The sequence below is a fragment of the Rhincodon typus genome, chromosome 8 (genome assembly GCF_021869965.1).
Source record: "Rhincodon typus isolate 14 chromosome 8, sRhiTyp1.1, whole genome shotgun sequence".
In the NCBI taxonomy this organism is placed as follows: domain Eukaryota; kingdom Metazoa; phylum Chordata; class Chondrichthyes; order Orectolobiformes; family Rhincodontidae; genus Rhincodon; species Rhincodon typus.
In genome coordinates this window covers 46,233,928-46,256,632 of record NC_063339.1, presented here as the reverse complement: position 1 = coordinate 46,256,632, position 22,705 = coordinate 46,233,928, and the positions used below count along the sequence as shown (strand labels likewise).

Here is a 22,705-nt window from a genome sequence, read left to right as displayed (position 1 = left end):
TTAGGGAAGAAAACCTGTTGTCCTTGCCTGTCCATACTACCTGTGACACCAGACCCACAGCAATCTAGGCAACGCTAAACTGCCCTCTGAAGTGGCTGAGAGAATCAATTCAGTTCAATGACTACTAGGAATGGCAATAAATGCTAGCCTTGTCAGTAGTGCCCACATCGCATAGATGAAAAAAAACACAGTTGAAGCCCAGCTACAATGGATTTGACACACGCCAGATTGCAAACCTCTACTCAGTATCTTCTTGCGAAAGTTTTGTTCTTTAACTTCTGAGTTCAGCGTTGAGCTCAGTGCTGACAGTAAACTAGTTTTATTCCAACATCCTTCCTCAAGTAACAGAAAAAATTGGCCACTACTTAAGCTGGGCGTGGGAGAGTTAATTAGATTTCACTTGCAATTATTGATTCAGTAAAACCCTTCTTGGACAATGGAAGTATTTATCTTAAACAACATTATTCAAAATCAAACCTTTCATCATCTAGATCAGTGATGCTAGATCATTTTCACAAGCATTCATTGAGTCCCAAGTTTCTGTTCCTTTAACTAAAATGAAGTCAGTGAAATGTCACTCAATGTGCTATAAATAAAAAAAGCAATCTTAGCACAGTTCAGAGAAACAGAATGGAAGTAAAAATTAAAACTTTCTCTAAGATACAAGTATCATTTCATAGCAAGCACCAATGAAAATGATGATAAGCAAACAATTTAGTTTATAATTACCACATAGAAATGGTAATTTTAACTCGTTTACAGTTGACCGGAAGTGTGAGCAGGCAGGTCATCAGTTATAATATGGTTTAACCTTTTGGGCCCCAAACTTTGCATTATAATGGACACTCACTGTATAGTAATGCAATACAAATAGCATACAAAGCTACAGGCAGATGAAGAACTCGGTGGTTTGAAGTACTCGGTGTTTTAATTCCTTTCTTTCATGGGAAAAGAGTCTGTGATATTACACATAGCAACCTGTTCTCATCAGCTGTCAGTCCTTCAACCTAGGATTCTCACAATCATCTGGTAAACTCATAGGTCAGAAACATATGACAAAAATAACCTGTGAGCCCATATGTATTAGCAAATCTCAGGAGTCGAGGGCAAGGTGATGCAACTTAAAATCAGAAGTGGACTATTCAGAACAGTAATTAAGAAACATCTCTTCATGCAAAGGGTGGTAGGATTAACAAACACTTTTGTACAAAATGCAGTGGACACTAGCTTAATTAATCACGTAAAATTGAAGACTGGTCAATAGTTACAAGCTCAGGACACAAAAGGAGGACAGAGCAAAGGAAGCTGAATGAAGATACAGATCAGCCATATTTTCACAGAGACATCAGACTCAAGAGGCTGGCTGAATGGCTCTGGTTCTTGTGAAAACCTAGTTATTATCATTTGTGTTTCAAATTCATCCTGAAGAAATGTGGTGCAAATTTGGGAAATGAACATGAGCAGCCCATAATAAAAATCATAACTGGGACAGATGTTGGTCATCTAATTTACTGGTATACAAGATAACTAATAGTTCAAGTTAATAGCTAATTATCTGTACCATTTGACAATTTGTCGGAATCATACATCCCAGAGCTACGCCTGGTGCGCCTTCGAGGAAGACCTGAAAGAAGCAAACATCAAAAGTTAAGCCTTTAGCAAACATATACATTTGATTAAAATGTACATGAACCTAAAAGACCAAAGTATGTTTACCAATTAAAAAACAAACTAGGATGAGAAATCAATTCAATGCAACTTCAAAATTACACAGTATTATTTAACAGCAGATTCCCAAAAAGTCAAACATTTGTACCATGCAATTTTACATTTGGAGTTGTAACTATTTGCATATTAGAGATGAATGATTTTGCAAGCATAAGGTTAAAATCAGAGCCTATAAACCATAGTGCAATGGTTCTGTGGATACAATATGGTATAACACCTATTATCAAACATATTACTCAAAACCAAGGAGCAAAAAAAAAAGCAGTAAAATGCAACATACAATTGCATACCTTCTACTCCATTGAGAAGAGGGGAGGAATCAGATGTATTATTCCTCATATTCCTTGTTCCACATTTCCCCTCATTACCTGGAGTTCTGGATAAACTACGCTGAGAATTGGTGGTTGGTGGAGACTTCAGACTAGGACGCCCACGTTTTGATTTACTTTGTTTGTCATCATCTTTCTTTTCATGATCTTGTTTATTCTGCATTTTGAAAATATTGAAATTACTACCTCCAGAATAACTTTCAGTTGTATTGTGCTTTTTACACAGTAAAATATTCCAAAATCTGACATCAAGTCACAAATGAAAATGCTAGGAAAGGTGACTAAAAGCTTTCTGAAAAAGACAGTTTTTATGGGACACCCTGAAGGAGACAGAGACAGGAAGGAATTTCACAGCTTAGGACTTTGACAGCTGAAGGCACAGTCACCAACAGTGGAGGGATATGTCCGTAGGATGTGTACAACACCAGAATGATAAGAGTGCAGAAATCTCAAAAATGTTGAGCTGGAGGTCATGAGCCCAAAAAAGGCTAAAAGCTTTAAATTTGGAATGCTGGAGAACCAGGAACCAATGCAGATCAATGAGTAAACAGGATTTGGTGCATTCGTTTAAAAGGCATCATATTTTAGTATCCAAAGAATCAAATGAAGGAAGTACATGAAACCAAGTCACTTGATTTGAAAATACACAGAAGTGAAAGTCTATCTGCAATACATAGTATTTACAGCAATCCAAGAAGGCATTCTACTCAACATGTGTATGCCATTGTTTAAAAACTAACTCCCACCTTTCGTCATGTCATCCATTATCTGGATTTGCCTATAATTTGCCTATGCTAGCTACCTCAATGACTCTTTGTTGCAGTGACTTCTATAATCTACCCTGGATTCTTTTTAAATACTTCAAGAGATTTTTTAAGAAGTGAACAATGAGAAAGTTTAATTATGAATGGAATTTTAAGCCACAGAATCGTTACTGCATGGAAAGAGACCATTTGGCCCATTAGGCCTGCATGAGCTTTTTAAACCCCATTATTGCCAATCTCCTGCTTTTTCCCCAATAATTTTACACACTATTTCTATTCAAACAATCATATGACACCCTCTTAAATGCCTCATTGAAGCTGCCTCCACCACAGTTCCATTCTTTGCGTTCCATACACTGATTACTAGCTCTGTGGAAAAGTTCTTTTTCTCACATTGCCCTTACTTCTTTTGCTTTAATACTTTAAATCCATGCCCTCTTGTTCATCCTCGTTTCACAAGGGGGAACATCTTCTTCCCATTTACTCTATCCACCCCACTTTCAAATCTCCTCTCCGCTTTCTTCTCTCTAGATAGAACAGCCCCAACTTCTTCAATCTATATTCGCCACTGAAGTTTCTCATTCCTGAAATCATATTTGTAAATCATTTCTGAACTCTCTGTAATATGTTCACATCTTTCCTATGTGGTTTCCTCAACTATACAGAACACTCCCGATGAGGTCTAACAAGTATCTTTGCACAAGTTCAACCATACCTCCTTGCTTATATATTCCATGGTCCTGTCAATAAATAAACGTATGCTTCATTAACTACTCTCTCCATGTGTCCTGATACCTTCAATGAGCTGTCCACATATGTACCTGCTCCTGCATGCCCTGTTGAATTGTATCCCGTATTTTATATCTTTCAACGTTCTTCTTACCGAAGTACATGATTGCCTTTGGCGAATGAGGGGATGAGGATTATTTATGGGAGTACTTTTCTCAGTTGTCAGTGGTTGCCAGTGTTCTTCCAGTAGGGCTTTTAGAATAACTTAAGAAGGCATACATAAGACCACAAGATAAACGAGCAGAATTAGGCCATTCAGCCCATTGAGTCTGCACCAAAATTCGATCATGGTTAATATGTTTCTCAAGCCCATTCTCTCACCCACTCCCCATAAACTTTGATCCCTTTACCACTCAAGAACCAATCTATCTCTGCCTTAAATACACTCAATGACTTGGCCTCTACAGCCTTCTGTGGCAATGTATTCCACAGATTTGCCATCATCTGGCTGAAGAAAGTCCCCCTCATCTCAGTTCTAAAGGGTCATCTCTTCTTTGAGGCTGTGCATAGTCTCTCCTACTAGTAGAAACATCTCCTCCATGTCTAGTCTATCCAATCCTCTCAGTATCATGTAAGTTCCAATAAGACGCCCTCCTCCCCTTTCTAAATTTTATCAAGTACATACCCAGAGTCCTCAGCCTCTCCTCATATGACAAGCCCTTCTTGCAAACCTCCCCTGGATCCTACAAAGACAACTTTGCTTAAATATGGGGCGCAAAACTTCTGACAATGTTCCAAAAGTGGTATGACCAGAGTTTTACACAGCCTCAGCAATGCATCCCTGTTTTTGCATCCTAGCCTTCTTGAAATGACCATTAATACTGTATTTGCTTTCCTAACTGCCAACTGAGCCCGCACGTTAACTTTAAGAGAATCCTCAAGTAGGACTCCTAAGTCCCTTTGTGCTTCGGCTTTTTCCCATGTATAAAATAGTCTAAGTCTCTATTCTTGCTACCCAAGTGCATAACCTCACACTTTCCCACATTGTATTCCATCTGCCGTTTCTTTGCCTACTCTCCTAGCCTGTCCGAGTCTTTCTACAGCCTCTCCACTTCCTCAACACTATATGTCCCTCCACCTATCTTTAGGTCATCTGCAAACTTAGCACAATGCCTCATGACCTCACTTTAACATCTTATCTGAAAACTAACACCTTAGCAACAAGTACTTCCTCAGGTGTTAAGATTAATAATGTAAGCTAGGCTGACAAAGTTTTAATTGGGCTTGAACCCACAATCTTTTATTGGACTAGGACTGGAGCAGTGGAGTGAAAAAATGTGGCATAAACTGAGGATTAATTGTTTTTGAATAAAAGCATATATAAACAAATCAAATGGTCTCTTCAGTGCATGTTTTCTGCTATATTCTTAATCCTTCTGGTAGTGTATACAGTTGTGGCACACATTGTAGGAAAGATGCAAATACATTGGACAGAATGAAGAAGCAACTTATAAATTGGTGCCTAGAATAAGAAACTTCAGTTTATGAGGATAAATTGAAGAAGTCACACTGTTCTCCTTGGAAAGAAGGTCAAAAGGAGATTTAATTGAGGTTTTTAAAGTCATGAGCAGAGTAGATAGGGAGAAGCTGTTCCTGTTCATAAAAGAAAAGAGAATGAAAGAGCATAAATTTAAAGTGACGTGCAAAAGAAACAAATATGATGTAAGAAAAAGCTTTTTCACATTCCAAGTTATTAGTATTGCCTGCACACGTGGTGGAGGTAGGTTCACTGAGCATAGAATTGGTGTGCAGGGATATGGGGAAAAGACAGGCGATTTGCAATAGATAATTGAACCAGAGTGGGCATGATGGGTCAAATGGCCTTCTGAGATGCTGTTTTTTCCAATGTCTCTAGTTGCTACACACTAGAAATTTCCACCTTCTCAATAAATTAATTTCTGAGGAGTTGAAACCTGGGCAGATCAAGTATAACCTTATTGGATGGCAGAGCAATGCTTATCCTACTCCTGCTCCTATTTCTTATACTCTTAAACAGGTCACTTTTTAATGGCTCCTCTTGAGGGCCTGGATTTCAGGGGCTACCTTTCTTGCGTGTAATATTCCTTTCTGTGTCTGTGTCGATATATAGGTTATCAAGATTCTTAGAAGTAGGATTAGAAAAATTGATCATTATCCTCAATAACTATCAATCTCATTAAACTTAACATAGAACAGTATTGCAGAGCTTAGCAGCATGCCTTTCTAAAGTCAAGACACACAAGGAAACTATTAATCTCCTGCGTAACAGTATTTAGTGTGACACAAGTAAACAGGCATAGGTTAGAAACAAAAAACAGCTGCTGCTACTTCTGCACACAGAAAGTTGTCACATTAAACACACCTTCTGCAGACTAAGGAGGTCACAGTCAGTGTTTCTATCGCATATGCGTGAAGCTAGAATATTTTAACCAGGCAGTTGCTATTCTTTCCACTGCATTTCAAATCTAGGTTTCACATTTGAAGCGAACAACTAACATATTGCTCATTACAATAATAAACTACTACATTTTACCCAGATAGCTCCTGAACATTTGCAACCTTAAACTAAAGATGCTATATTCACTTGTAATAATTCATCATCTCAGCGATTTCAAGGTTTCCTAGCTCCTACTTACCCATGTGTTTTTTTCATTGAAACTGTTCCTTCTTCTTTACAGCTTCCCTCTCTTTACCTCACCCTCTGCAGCCTCTGCTTCCCCCAGTCTCCAGATCCCTTGCAGCCTCCCTGCTACCCCCGCTCCCCGCTATTCACTTCCAGCTTACCTCCTAACCTCCCCACTCTCACTCAGTTCCCTCTCAAGCACCTCATCTTCTGGCTTCACCTAGCCTCATTTGTCCTGACTCTCTTCTGTCCCATCCTCTCAACATCCTTGCAATTTCTCCTGAATCCCTGTTGCTGTCCTCACCTAAAGCCCTTGCAGTCTCCTCACCTTCCCACATTTCCTGTGCAGTCCCCAGTTTCCCACAGTCTCCTCATTTCACCCCTCACCCACAACCACTAGCCATATTCCTCCTGCAGCCTTCTCACAATCCTCCCAGTCCCAGCAGGCAGACAGCAACCTCAGCAAAAAGATGGCTACCCAATCCTCATTCTGGTATCAACAAAAAGGTTGCTCCTGACCCCAGCCTTTGGCCCCCAATTCTGGATCTCAGCTTCTGGCACTTGCTCCTTCTACCACTCCCAATCATCATTTTCCTGATACATTCCAGCACAGGAAGCTATGTGCACTATTTGCAACTTCTCCATTCAGTTTGTTTCTCTGCTGAATTTTATTCGTGATAGCCTTTTCCTAAATCTAAGCCAAAGCAGCTTGTAATTGAAGGAGTACTTGTCAGTATTTCCTTTTATTGTTTATGGAGTGACATTTCTCCAATCAGATGCCCCAGTTAGTGAATTTCCAAGGCTGATGTGGGGATTTTGGGGCAAATTTGCTCATCACCCCTGTTTATTTTCAGTGTTGATCAGAACTGCACAAAGGACTTGTTGTCATCATGGTGTGTGATGAACCCACCAAGTTACAGCCCGTGATACAATACAATTAGTGTAGCGTCTTTTTAATTTGTCCAAACATCTGTATCTCCATCAATTTTAACTATTTCAATTCCCACATTCATCTCTACTGAAATTTGAGCAGTTTTGTCTTGAAAATCATGCCTACAAGAAAGTGGAATAAGGCTCCGTAAAAACTATTTTCTGAGAGATCAAGGGTGTAGAATTTAATCTTTGCCTGACTGTCACACTAATGAGATGTACTCCAAGGTCTTCATAGAACTCACCTAATTTTCATGTCATTATATCAAATTTTCAGTCAGTTTATTTTATGGATTTGAAAATACAGAAGTGTAACCACTTCTCAATTTAATGCTCCTACTTTGGACCAGCAATTTTATTGAGCTATAATTTAGATGTAATTCAGATTTGTAGTAGATACCATATATTTCACATGTATGTTATATATACACCTACTACGATGGAACTATTTTAAATGATTGCTTTAAATCTTTTAACTATGTCAGATTGAAAGTCTATTTGATAGAACTTGGCAGATAGTCTAGAAAGATAACATAATATGGATTAAAGGCAGGTACATATCAACTACCTATAATGTAACTGAATAGCCAAATCCTATTTTCATACTTCCCGTGAGGGAAAAGGAATAAAAGCAAAGAGCTGCAAATCATGGAGATCTGAAATAACAACAAAAGTGCCAGAGAAATTCAGCAGGTCTGGCAGTATCTGTGGTGAGAGAAACAGAACTAATGTTTCAAATCAAAATGATTCTTCTTCCAAAAATTAGTCACATGGACTCAAAGCATGAACTCTGTTCTCTTTCCTCACAGATGCTGCTAGGCTTGCCGAGTCTCTCCAGCATTTCTGTTTCTATCCCAAACACTGGAAGTTGCAATGAAAACAATACCTCCATGAGTGTTTTATTGGACAATCCCTCAAATACAAGGTAGAATGCAATTTTGCAACCATTAACAGCCATTGAACATTTGGCTTACATGGGTCATCTCCCTTGTCAACATTATTGACTTTCCTACTTTATGATGCAAACAACATGTCAAGAATTAGTGTATAAAAATCCAACTTATTTGGTACCTTTAATTTTCTTCTATGTTTTCCCTTTGGCGCGCCTCTTTCTGAAGGCCAGAGAATCCTATCACCTTTTACCCATTCATCATACCTGAAAGAAATGGGAAATCTTATGCTTTTCAAAACTTCCCAACATTTTAACCAAATGCAGCATTTAGAAATGGGCAGGTCAGAACCTTGACAAAATACTTAATGTGAAAATAATTCCATTTAAAGAAAGAATTCTATTTAAAAAAAGAAAACAATGCAGCATATCTCCAAACATGACTAAAAGCAAATATGAACAGTTGTGTTGCAAAAAAAAAATGGTCCAGATAAATCAAACCATTTACAACTAGACAATTGCTCAACGAACTCCCCAAGATAGCAACAAAGTAATTTGAAGTCAAACCATAAGCAAAGCAAGAAACCTATTCAAGTCAAAGTTTGGCATCAGAAGCTGAGATAAACAGAAGTAACATACCCCAGATCCAGCCATGTAAATTAGCTTTTTTTTGCACAGATCCCCCCTTTCCACATCTAACAAATGCATCTTTACTTTTTGCTCACGTTGGAGTTCACCCTTATCCAGTCAGACAGCATGAAAAACAACGATGCCAATAAATGCATGGGAAACGAGTTGATTTGAAAGATCAATGCAGAGAACTGCAATATTGGAAAAGGAAGACACCAACTTCCAAATTCATAGAATCATAGAACATTTCCGGCACAGGGAGAGATCATGCAGCCTGTCTATGACAGCTCTTGGCATGAGCAATTCATCAAATTCATCACAACCCATTTTCTCCTCATAGCTGTGCACATTTCTCTATTTCAAATAATGATCCAATTCCTTTTTGAAACTTTTGGCTGAACCTGCCTCCACCACAAACAGTGCATTTCACATCCCAACCAGTTGCTACTGACACTTTTGTGTCTTTTGTCAACTACCTTAAATGTGTATCCTCTGGTAGGCAATCCATTCAGGTGTGTTATGACTTACGTCTGGAGCAAGTGGGATTTGAACCCAGACCTTGTGGCTCAAAGACTGGGACATTACCACTATGCCACAACAGCTCTTCTGAACCTTAGTCTATACTTAGTCTAGTTTTCAATTGTTTATCGACCCTGATGTCTATCACACGTACACTCTTCCTGCTTCACCTTAATCTCTATCTCTTCTATCATTCAGGAAGCTCTAGACTTGCTTATCCTACCAAACCACTTTTTGTGAATGAAGCCTCACTAAAACCCAAACTAACACTTCTTTAAAAGGTAACCACTGTTCAGTTATAGTCCTATCTACAAACCTGTTTCTAATTTATCTGGGTCAGATCCATTTTTACCCTGTTGATGTTGGTTTTTCCCCTAATTAATTTTTCTTATTCTGAATTGTTCATTGTCCTTTTCCATAGTTAACCTAAACATTAAAATGATTACCAACTCCAAATCTTCCTCCAATACATGAGCCGCTTGACCCATCCTATTTCCAAGAATGAGGTGCAATAATGCCTTCTTTCTTGTTGGACTTGAAACATACTACTGTGAAAAGTTCTCTTACATGCTCTTGCAGCTCTTTGTCCTTTACATGAGTATGATCCCAGTTTACACTCATGTAATTAAAACCTCCCCATTGCTAGTATTATAACTCTTGCGCTTGTAATTTCCCTACAAATTTGTTCCTTAAACATCTTTTCCACAATTTGATGAGTGCTTAACTACACACAGCTATGTACATTTTGGACATTTTTTGGTCCTCATGTCAAGGTTAGATTGTGTCCTTGACCATTCTGACTGCAACATTCTCCTTAGTTAGGATGGGTTGGGCAACAAATGTTGGCCTCATTAACAACATTAAATCCCATCAAAGACTTTTTTTTAAAAAAAAATGCACCTTGCCTATTACCCATCCAAATCCAGAATTAAAACATGGCACCAGACAGGCCAAACACGAAAGGAAAGGTGTCCCTAGGAACCAAACAAAAACCCAAGACTGAATGTAAATGGACTACATCCATTTTTCCCTAATTAACTTGCCTGGACAAAGCTGTGGAAAAAAGCATGGTAAAATAAGTAGCCAGAATGGTCTCAATTTTCTTGAAAGCGTCCATCAAAATGATGGCCTAAATGCAGATTTTCAATGTAATAGATGGAAGAAATCTGTGAATGACATATGCCCAATTTATTTATGCAAATTATGAACAAGTTAAAAAACTCAACCAACAACTTGAGGTGCATTAGGACCTGGATTTTTTTTTTATGACCATATATTTGTGTTTCTCTTCAGTGAGATCTGAATGAACTTTCGCTTTATGGTCTCAGTGCACTAAAAATTGAAAAATAAAATAAAAATTGAAAATTGATTGCATTCATTTTTCTAACATGCTGTGCCTGATGTGTACAATGTTGATTTGATGTCTTCACAGTTTAATCATCATGTTTAAGGAGAGTCTTAATCATAGACTACATTCAGAACTTTCATTAGATGTAACTGCTTACACTTTTTTTTTTGCAATATTCCAGCAACTAATGAGTTTCTGACGGAATTGTGTAACAGTGTGACAACAGGAAAACCTGCCATTTCAGGACATTTCCTTAAAAAAATTTAGATTCCAGATAAAATGAAGCATGTACTACCTTATTTAAAAAAATAGAGAAACAGTATTACATTTTTGGATCTGTAGTACTGATGGCCATCATTTTGTACAATCAAGTTTTGTTATTTGAAATTACTTTTAAAAACAAACAGTAGCCAAACAAATAGACAGAGTCAGTACAATAACTGCAACAGTTTGTCAAGTCAACTCTTTTACCTTGTATTCCAACCATAGTAATGTACTAAATAGACAACCTCTCCATCATCAACTTCAGAGTTTCTAATATTGGCTTCATAGATTTTCTGATTCTTTCCACGTCCATATTTTACTTTAACCTTGGTTCCAGAAGGAAATCTTTCAAATTCATCATCACCTTCCTCCTCCTCCTCCTCCTCCTCCTCATCGTCTTCCTCCTCTTTATTTTCAATCTCTTCCCTTTTTAATGAGAAAAGCAAGCAATAAAGAAAAAAAATTTAAGAATTAAGAGACAGAGCTTTTAAAAAGTTTTAGAAATTATGCTAAGTTTAGTGTGGATCTTCTCTATGGCAGCATTGCTAAATGTACCATCCAAACTTGCATACTGAGCCATCTGGATCAGAAAGTGTCTAAGTTTCATCAAGGATGTGTGCAATGCAACAAGTCTCAGTATCCCGTATCATCCTCAGTGCATTTGTTTCTTAGAAAATGCATCCTATAAACACTGCCAAATCAGATGCACATGTAAATTGTAACCATCATTTGTGGGACCTAACATAAACTGGCTGCAACATTCTGTTGGCATTAAAGAAATTCGTGGCCTAAATGTTTTGGGACATTCTGAAGATGTGAAAAGTAGTAAAAATTAAAACGAAGTTTTTTTACCTTGTTTGTCTAATCACTTAAACCTTGCCTTCAGTAGATACTACTATGTATTTCCAGTTACTTTCAGCAAGAATATTCATTTAAATTCAGGGAGATTCAAGCAGCATTTTATGTTCTGTAAAGCATAAATTCTCTATCGCACGATTGCGACCCGAGCACTGTTCATAAACCACACATCTTGTTACATGGAGGTTTGTTTGTATAACACATGGTTTTTATTTACAAATTATATGCAAAATTAACAGTGCTGTATAATTAAGGCTCTTATTTTAAAAAAAAAAATGAAATACATACTTCTTTTGTATATCCTTGTGGTCCTCTTCTGCATCATCATCACCTTCATCCTCTTCCTCAGAATCTTTTTCAGACTCTTCTTTCTTGATCTTCTCTGCTCTGTTTTTGGGCGTGGACACATTTTTCAACTGTCCTGTGTCTGCCTCCTTTTCCTGTTTCTTGGAATCCTCCTTAACTTCTTTGTTTTCATTATTAGTTTCTTCATTCATCTTTTCTTTTTTTATTTCTTTGACTTCTTTTTTGGCTGGTGTTGCATTTCTCCTCCGACCCTAAAGTAAGATAGTTTAGCTAAACTCAAGCTTCAAATTAAAATTAAAATAGCAGTGTGTTTAGCAAAAATATTCAGTTTTCTATTCCAGGTGGGTACATTTTAACACAGGTCGGGACGATAAAGCTCTTCAAACATAATACTTATGTGGCATATGCTTAGGAATTATTGAAATATGCATCCTGATTATCAAGCCATTCGTACTTAATGTTTCCATATTGTTAAACACAACATTCAACAAGCAGACGTCAAGAACTCGAAAATGATTTGAAATCTCTATAAAATGTGTTATCAAGAAACTGGATTGGATAGTAGTCAGTATTGTTTGGGAATAAATATGGCAGAAAGTAACAGCATTTTTCACAATTGCTGTCATTGTAGGTTCATATTAAGCTCCTCACATTTAGAAATATAAAATACCAGTAACACATTGCAGTTGTGGTGGTGTTAGACAGAAGACATTGCTCATTACAAAAACAGGCTTATCGTCTCCCAAGATGTGATTCAAAGATCTAAATGCACAATCATATGAAGTTTTGAGTTTCTAGCAGACAAACAGATTGTTATTTCATCATTTTTCTTATTGCAATCAGTGCATTCTGTAGATTTTGTTAATTCAATCCTTTTCTACAATATCTTGAGAGTTCCTCCAGTAACCCAATGAGTAAAACCCATAAGCACTTATTCTAACAGATATTATTAACGATATACTGAATAGTGATCAGGAGATGAAACATCAAAGCAACATTTTTCTGCAAATTTCTTCGGTTCTTATGATAGGATACAAAATTTGAAAATTTACTGTGCCATTCATGCAAAATTCTATTTCAAAGGTAATTGCCTTTCAGGTCTCCAGATTACAGCTCTTGATTCAGTCAATAGGTAGTATAGAAGTATCCAATTCACAGAAACAAGAAAAATTCTTCAATTTGTTGGCCAGTTTTCAAGGAATTAACATGTCTTGATCTCTTTCCTTGATGCCATTTGTAATTTATCTTGTGTGTGCAGAATACTATTGATAGATTGTAAGTTGTGGTTTTTATCTTGCCATGTACTATGCAGCTAAATAAATTCGAAAGAGTTACCACAAGGTGGTTAGTGCTATCTAAAATATTTTAGATGAACTACTATGAATTTTCTTCTCCCTGTGGAGACTGATCAGATTAAATCCATGATCGGAAAGACAGCTTTTTTCCAGTAGCCTTTCATGAGATGTGGGCATCGCTGGCAAAGCCATATTTATTGCCCTTCCCTAACTGCCCATGAATTGAGCAATTTACGAGGCCATTTCAGAAGTCAATTAAGGGTCAACCACACTGCTGTGGATCTATGCAGGCCAGACCAGGTAGGTTTTAATGACAGTGGTTTGATAATTTTACTGAGACTAGTTTAATGTTCCAGATTTGTTAAGTGAGTTTAAATTCCGTCAGTTGCCAGTGGAATTTGAATCTATGACACCATAGTATTCGTGTTAGACTCTAGATTATTAATCCTGTGATACTGTCACTATCCCACAGCCTTCACTTAAATCCAGATCACATTAAGCAATTTCAGACAATTCACAACAATAATACCATTATACTTTCAAGCAAAATGTAAAAGGTGTGCAGCAACACCATTGTGATCTTCACTTGAAACTGTACATTAGCTGCTGATGACTCTGAAGCAATATTGATGCTGCATAGAAAATAGCAAAGAAAATTCAATGTTTAACTTTCACAATGTTCTCAAAGCACCACTGCAATTAGTTTCAAGGTAGAGAACTACTTACTCTTGGAGATCGTACTTCTTTTTCCTCTTTCTCATTTTCAGTGTCATCGCTTTTTTCATCATCTAACGTGGTAGATGCTTGCTTTGGATCACATGTCCCATTCTTTTCGTCTATCTCCACTGGTTTTCTAATAGGTTCCATATGATGAATAGTCCTGAAGCGAAGGTCAGCTGCGCGGCAGTATTCTTCAAACCCATACAAGTACCTAGGATGCAGAGAAAAAGAAATAGCAGACATCTGATGTTGCCATTCAATATAATTAGATTCAATTACACAAAAACATTGACATGTAGGAAGTCAAGAGTAATGCCTAAATTGTTTCGGAAAAAAGAAAAACCACAGTATCATCTCAACTAGCTCTGCAATACAACTTTTATTCATTTAAAAAAAATGTCTATTGACTGTTCCTGAAAATCTGGGACAAAGAAGAAATCCCATTGATCTCAGGGATGCTGCCATGGGCACCATTTTCAAGAAAGATGATGAAGTGGACTGTGAGAACTGCCAAGGAATTTACCTACTCTCCATTGCTAGGAAGATCATCAGCCAAATCCTTACTAGGCACTTTCTCCCAGTCTCTTAAGTAATCCTTCTGCAAAGCCAGTGCAATTTCCCACCAACTGTAGAACTATGGGCATGATTTTCATTACCTGACAATTCTAAGAGAAATGCTAGCGACAATATGAACAGGCTGGGAATACAGGGATACAGACCACGTGCTGGCAGATGGGATTAGTTCAGAATGGCATCAAGGTCGACGCTGAAAGGCCTGTTCCTGTGCTGTACTGTTCTATGTTTGTAGATTTTTTCAAACACCAACCACTTTACTTGGCCTTCGCTGACTCACTCAATCAGAAAGTGCTATGGATGCTGCTCTCAAAGGCTGCTGTCCAGAGAAGTTCATCGACATCCACTGTCTCCTCCACAACAAGACATCGGTGACTGTCGTCACCATTGGTAATATGTCAGAATATTTTAAGATCAAGGCAAGAGTCAAGCACCCTATCTTTCATCTTGCCAACGAGCTTTCCAGCAGTATGCTCAATATCTAGAGAATGCATGGAAAACTTTTCAACCTCAACCAGTTGAAATCCAAGAAGGGATATAATGACGAAACTGTATAAGACACCGGTGATGCCACACCGTGTGCAGTTCTGGTCACCATGTTATAGGAAGGACATAATTGTTCTGGAGAGAGTGCAGACAAGATTTAGTAGAATGTTACTAAGGCTAGAGAATTGTAGCTACATGGGGAGTTTGGGAAGGTTGGGATGGTTTTCCTTGGAACAGAAAATGCTGAGGGGTGACATGATTGAAATATACAAAATTGTGAGGGGTAGAGATAGATTAGACAGAAGGAACCTGTCCCTTGGCAGGGGTCATAGATTCAAGCGAAGTGGCAGATGGACTAGAGGGGACGCAAGGAAAAACTTCTGTACAAAGCATGTGGTGTGTGTTTGGAATTCTCCACCTGAGTTGGTGGGGAAGGCAGAGACCCTAAACTCTTTTAGGAAGTTACTGGATTTGCACCTTAGGTGCAGGAAGATGTGATTAGAAAGGGCATTTGAGTATCTTTGGGTTGGCATGAACAAGGTGGGTGGAATGGGAGTCTTCAATGCTGTATCATTTCATGGTTCTAAGCAAAAGACATTAACATCATGTGAAACTTTATTCTGCAGATTACGTCATCTCTGCTGTCCTGGAAGAGAATCTTCAAGCCTTGCTTAATGCCTTCGCAGGGGATTTGTCTCAGCCTGAACCTCAAGACGACTCTAATCCTTTACCAACCTGTCTCAGGGCAAGTTCTGGCCCATCCCTCTGTTAAGGTCAATGGAGAAATCCTCCCAAAATGTGGAACATTTCTGCTACCTGGGAGCCACCACTCATCCAAGGCTGATATCAATGTGGAAACCTAACACTGCATCCAATTCAGATGCCTAAGGATGAGAGTTTTCAAGGATTGTGACATCCATACTGATACCTTGTATATCAGGCAGTCATCCTTCCGACTTTTCTACATTGCTCCGAACCTAGGACTATGTCACTCCAAGGCTCTGGAGAACACTGTTTGAGAAGGGTTCTCTGCATTAGCTGACAGGACACGTGTACTAATATCAGCATTGCTGAAGGAGCCAATAGCACCAGCATCAAGGCCATGATCACCCAAAACCAGCCTGAGGGCCGACTGCCAAAGTATATCTTCTTTGCCCAGTTCAAGGAAGGCACTCGAACGAGAGGTTTTCAAAGACTCCTTGAAGGTTTACCTCAAGCCAATCAACATAGATAGCAATGCCTGGAAGACCTTTGCTTAGAAGAAACTGACTTGCAGGAACCTCCTTTATGAAGGGATACAATTCTTCAAGGGCACCCACTGGTCACAGAAAGTACAGGAAAGGAACCTCAGAAAGCAAGAACCAATTTCACCTCCCAAAAACAGCAAATATGTAGTTGGAGATGTGGTATTAAGATTGGGCCCATCAGCCAAGCAAGAACCCACAGAACCAGTGCCATAGAATTTCCTAGGTAGACAATCATACTTGTTAGTGAGTGATTGCAAGTGATGACACAGTAAATTAAAATTATATATTTCACTCTATGATTCTGTGGTATTAATTTCAGTCAGAGGTGGTCATCTATATGACACTTCTTTATTTTACATCCAACACAAGGAACATATGTCCAAATATTCTTAGAGCTGTATTTTTAAAAATATCTGGGATAAATTTTAAAAACTAGCAAATCTGAATAAATGATTTTTAAAAAATGTTCTTATTCGAAAGGTTGCAGCAGATTGTGATGAAATTCAGATCTATCAAGAGCAGTTTCAGGGAAAGAGACAAAATCCTTATTGGAAATACTGCAATGCTTTCAGAAGGCAACTCTTGAGTAGGCCTGGATCTGAAAGATGAGAAGGTCTTTCATTGCATTGTATCTGATTAGATCAATTGCTTTTCTGATTGAAGAGTTCCAGGATAGAAAAATTAATTGTCACCACTTGTTTTATCATGCTGATCCCAATGTCTTAGCAGAATGATAATATATTTGAAATTTGAACAAGTAAAATTTTACTTAATTTCATCAGCAACTTTAAAAAGAATAATACTTTAATCAGATACCACTAACATGCTTGCACAATGCACTGAACTTTCTACCATTTAAGTTAATGGTAAAACTGAGAAATAAGATCTTAACTGGTGGAAGTAAAATGTTGAGGGAATTTGCAAGGTCATCTGATTGGAGAAAATTGCAAAGATACGGAGGCAGAATATTATGGGAAAATTTTACAATTGAGGATGAGAGTCATGATATTGTTCGAATCCCTCCAATTAGGTCTCTATTGCTCTCACAGCACCAAACAATTTCAATGGCTGATTACGATTGCTCCCTTGAACTTGCAACACATATCACAGAATCCTCCTTCAAAGCCACTTGCTCATTGTCCAACTGTGAAACTGCCCTTGTTTGGTTCAAATTTTAACAATACAATTGCAGACAAAGCACCTTCACTGGCCACACTTTTTCACAGAATCTAAGGATCCCAACTTGGTCTTCACTTTTTGTCTATTGTTTATCCATTGGCTACATCATCCAAAGCAACGATATTAGCTTTTACAGGGATGCAGAGAGCACATCCTCAGTTGTCTCAACTGATTCAACTTCTCTGCACTTTTGGATGGCTTTTCTGACATGGAGTCTCCACCTGCTATGTAAGTTTCTTTGTTTCTGGAACCCTCATTCATACCATTTGTCACCTTAAAACTGTCTTATGTGAATGATTAGCTGGCTGACACCCCACCCCCCCTGCCCCCCGCTCCCCCATTCTCCTCCCTCTACAAATATCAGCTCATCCAAAACTGTATGTTCCCATTCAAAGTCATATTTGCCCATCACTAGCTTTCACTAGTCCATGTTGGCTCAAGGTCCACTATTCTGAATTTAAAATTTTCATTCCTATGCTCAAATTCTTCCCTGATTGCATCCTTTCACATATTTTGTAACCTCCTCTACGCCCTTCTCCATTCTTCTGTGTTCTTGTGCATTTGAAGGTTACAGTCATCTCAATACTTATCTTTGGCTGCCTAGGTTCTACTTTCTTGAATTAAACTTCCTAAATCCTCTCATCTGTCTCTCTCTCGCTTATTTTTTCAGATGTTTTGTAAAATCCATCTCTTTGGCCAAGGTTTCACCCTTTTGGCCTCTTCCTGTGTTTGACATCAAGGTTTCATATGCCTTTGACAAATTCAGGAGCATTTTTATGATCTTAAAAGTTGTAATTCATACGTGGTTCTCTGCAGCACTGAAGGTCAGGGAAAAACAAATGTCTCAATGGAGAAAAAGACAAAACCGCAGCTTTCTGGATTAGAAATATAGAAAAGAGTACACGTTTCAACCCTTAAAGCCGGCTCTGCCATTCAACTTATCATTGAGGATCATTCAACTTAAAACCCTATTCCCGGTTTCTTCCCATACACTTTAATCTTTTTAGCCCTAATAACCATATCTAACTCCTTCTTGAAAGCATTCCATGTTGTAGCCTCAAAATGCTTGCTGTGGCTGAAAATTCCACAGGCGCATCGTTCTCTGGTTGAAGAAATTTCTCATCTCAGTCCTAAATAGACTATCCCCTATCCGTGGACTGTGACTGTTTCAGTTAGTTAATGAGGTGTGCAAAAACAAATATCAGCAACAACAGAAATAGGAGGTTCCAGCCTAATGTGAATTAGGTCAAGTGATCAGGTCAAGTGAAGTAATTTTCTGGAGACAACAAAATAACTTCACTGGTCAAGATAGGAAAGTGAGCTCAGGTTCTAGCAGAGTATCTGTATGGTATCTGAGAAGGACTTAACCTATGGACCTAGCCTGAGATTTCTTGTAGATCAGGATGTAGATAGAATTTAGGGAAACAAACACAAATACTGAGTAATTGAGGAATGCTTGCTATCAAGTTCCTTTCAATATAGCTTATCTAGGATTTGCTGTCATTTAGGCAGCTGAAGATACAGGTGAAAGCCATGGGTTCGATCAAAGAGGCAGAGAGGCACAGCCAAATCTCTTTGCTGTGGTTATACAAGCAATAATTTGTTTGAATTATGCCAATCAACAATAAATGATGAACATGGACTGCATCAGGAGAGAAAAGTGTGGTATAAAAAGTGGACCACACAGGACACCTGTTTGAAGACGGTCATAAGAGGGAGGAAAAAGTAAGGGAAGCCGGAAAAAGGGAGGTGTGGACAAGGATCTCAGTGATAAGGATTATCGATGCAATTTCAGTATCTTCAAAAGGTGTGGAAACTCGAATCGAAGACATCAAACTAATTGTGATTAGCCATTCCAGATCTATAGAAAAATAATAGAAATTGGGGCAATATTATTTTTAGTCGAAAAAAAAATTCAAGCACGAGAAACACCACTGGAAGGGAAATTGCAAAGACAGATTAAGATTTAAAATGTACATACTGGTGAATGAAAAATAAAACTAGAGACTGCTGAAAATGCAAATAGAAAGTCCAATTCAAGTATATGCTGTAAATTCTTAAGGCTTGTGCTCTTTTGTTTTTTATTGGCATTGGTCCATCAAATACTCAGACAGTACTACGGAAAGACAAGCATTTCAAACAGCGAACAACTATTACTGAGCCACACATCGCAAGAGGATCCTAATGCTTCCATTATAATTATTTCCACCCCATTTACCTTGATGTTGTACTGCATCACACTTAGAAATTACGCATCAATGCCAAAGTTCAAACTGAACCTAGGAAACCAACAGAAATTGTGGGAACTGACCTAAACACAAACAGATCTACAGCTCACTTGTCTGCTATCCAATAGGAGAATATTTTGTTCATACAAAAAAAAATTAAAATTAGTCCTTAACACTTAATACAATTGAATTTCAGGTTCATTAAATCAACTGGAAGAGATGTTTTTTTTATCTACCTTCAGGTACTGCACCTCCATACTTAAAAGGGAAGCCATAGCCAGAGACAAAAGAAACAGATAATCTCATGATCTCGGAGTGCTGAATGTAAAGGGAATGAATGTTTAAGGTGTTGGATGGAGAGCCAAACAGGCTGTGTTGTCCTGGATGGTATTGAGCTACTTTAGTGTTTTTGGAGCTAGTCATCCAGGCAAATGCTTACCAAGACACACACAGCTCCATGGCACAGAAAAGTCCAAAAACACAATAAATCTATATGCCTCACACCAATCAAAACTAACAGGAATTTCCGTTGATGTTAGTCTATGATACATCACTGGCTTCTTTACATTGTGATACTTCTGGTTTACTCTCAGAAAACCTCCGAGCTTGTGCATTTTCAGAAATAGATTCCATACCAGCCTAATTATCCAAAAGAGAAGCTAGGCCAATCAGTTCAAGTAAAGGGAAAATGTTGAAATTTCCCTTGACTCAAGATCTTACTTAAGATAGAGTTATTTATTATATTCAAATTGATAGGCCTGTCAGAAGCAAAGCAAGTCGATAGCTAAGCCAGAGACTATTCAGGAGAGCTATCAGCAAGCTGCTATATCAAAATTAATACTTAGAGATGCATATAGTGCTTATTTTGCAGTTTAGCTTCTCAGACACAACTTGTCATAACTTCTATATTCCTAAGATGGACAGTTTGGCTACAGCTACAGACGAATCTAAGTCATTGCTTTTGTTCATTTATTCATCTACTGGTGTTCCTAAAAACAAAATAAAACATATTATATTATATAATATAATATTTATATTATATCGGTTATATTGAAAATAGGTTATATTGAAAATTCTTGTTTTTAAATTATTTTCTACACATGGGTTTCAATAGCAGGGCTGGCATTTTTGCCCATAACTATTTACAGTTAAGAAAGTTGTGGTGGTTGTTCTTAGTGAAGGTGTTCCCGTAATGCTACGAAGTGTGTCTCAGGATTTTGACATACCAAGAATTATGGAAAGGAGATATATGTATATAAGTCAGGACGGCATACACCTTGGGAGTAAGTAGTGTTTCCATCCACTTGTTGCTGTGGTCCTTGCAGTGATGGAGTTCACAGGTTTCTGCTGTGAAGTTTTAGCCAGTTGCTTCAGTGTATCATATAAATTGTACACCGTTAACTACACAAGACTAATTGAATATAGGGTGGACGTTTACACCTGTAGATCACAAGTTGTCAAGCAGACAGCTTTGTCCTCATCCACAATAGTGCTAAGCTTTCTGTTTGTTGCTACAGATCTTGCTATCCTGGCAAAAACAGAATACTCCTCACATCCCTGACTTGTGCCTTGTCGGTGATAGAGAGTTCTTGGGCAGGAGTCAGGAAATGAGGCACAGCATGGTCCTTTAACTTGCACCAACAGCCTTGGCACAGAAATGCTTAGTGCAGTGTGATCAAAGATATACCCCAGGATGTTAATGATGGGGATTCAATGATGGTAATGCTGCTGAATTTCATTGCGAGGCAAGTAGGTTCTCTCCTCTGAGATGGCCATTTCCTGGAACAAATGCTATTTGCCACATATCAGCACAAACTTGGATGTTATCCAAGTTGTTATATGTAGGCATATGAAACTACATTATCTAAGGAATTGCAAACAGAGGTGAACCTGATGAAAACAACAGTCAGCCACACATTGGCTGTGACCAAGATAAAGACATTGATAAAACTGCTGGAGTTGCTGAGTCTAGGACATTGACCTCAGGACTACTGCAAACATGTTCGGAGGCCAAGAAGATCAACTTCCAAAAACTAAAACCATCTTCCTTTGTGCCAGGTATGTCTCCAGTCACTAAGAGATATCGCTCCCCCCCTCCGATTACCATAGTCATAAACTTTATGGGGGCTCCTCCTTGATGTTACACTTGGTCAAATGCTGCCTTGGTGTCAAAAGCATTCACACCTCATGTCTAGAATTCAGCTCTTGTGTCCATGTTTGGGCCAAGGCTGTAAAGAGGTCTGGAACTGAATGGTCCTGGTGGAACCCAGAAAGAACATCAGTGACCAGACCATTGACGAGTAAATGCCATTTGAATGTGCTGTTGACAATTCCTACCGTTATTGTGCTGATGATCGGGAGTAGGCTAATAGGGCAGTAATTGGCCGGGTTGGATTTGTCCTGCTTTTTGTGGACAGGACATACCTGGGCAATTTCCACACTGTCGGGTAGATGCCAGTGTTGTAGCTGTACTGGAACAGCTTAGCTAGGGGTGCGGCTAGTTCTGGAGTACAGGTTTTCAGCACTACAGCCAGGATGTTGTCAGGGCCCATGGCCTTTGCTGTGTCCAGTGCACTAAGCCGTTTCTTGATGTCACGTGCAGTGAATCGAATTGGCTGAAGACTGGCATCTGTGATGGTAGGGACCTCAGGAGGAGGTTGAGAAGGATCATCCACTTGGCACTTCTGTCTGAAGATGGTTGGAAACACTTCAGGCTGTAAAGCGCTTTGGGACATCTGGAGACATAAAAGATGCTATATAAATGCACATTGTTTCTAATAAAATGTTTAGCATTTATAGACAATGCCATGGTCTAGTTATTCAACTTCCTTTTTAAGTTAAGGAAGATCCCCTGGGTTCATTACAAATTGGTGAGCAAAAGCACATTCTTGAATCATAGTGAGTATGGGTTGACCTAATGGAGTATCTTGATAAACTAAACACAAGACAAAACTCTTGACTAGAAGAAACCGATTACTCCTGTGTTCTTATTTTCTTTTCCTTTTACACGCCTGGATTATT

The 22,705-nt window shown here is 38.4% G+C and overlaps 1 protein-coding gene across 2 annotated transcripts in view; it reads right to left on the bottom strand.

Annotated features, from left to right (window-relative positions):
* Positions 1-22,705, bottom strand: part of arid4a (AT rich interactive domain 4A (RBP1-like)) — a 150,143-nt gene that overhangs the window by 13,950 nt on the left and 113,488 nt on the right. For both annotated transcript variants that reach the window (XM_048600280.1, XM_048600281.1), the window contains exons 15-20: positions 13,978-14,182; positions 11,939-12,207; positions 11,000-11,218; positions 8,214-8,298; positions 2,019-2,214; positions 1,562-1,624 (exon numbers count right to left, since the gene is read on the bottom strand). In XM_048600280.1, the coding sequence (XP_048456237.1) occupies positions 1,562-1,624; positions 2,019-2,214; positions 8,214-8,298; positions 11,000-11,218; positions 11,939-12,207; positions 13,978-14,182 (1,037 nt within the window). The remainder of the gene's footprint in view (positions 1-1,561; positions 1,625-2,018; positions 2,215-8,213; positions 8,299-10,999; positions 11,219-11,938; positions 12,208-13,977; positions 14,183-22,705) is intronic.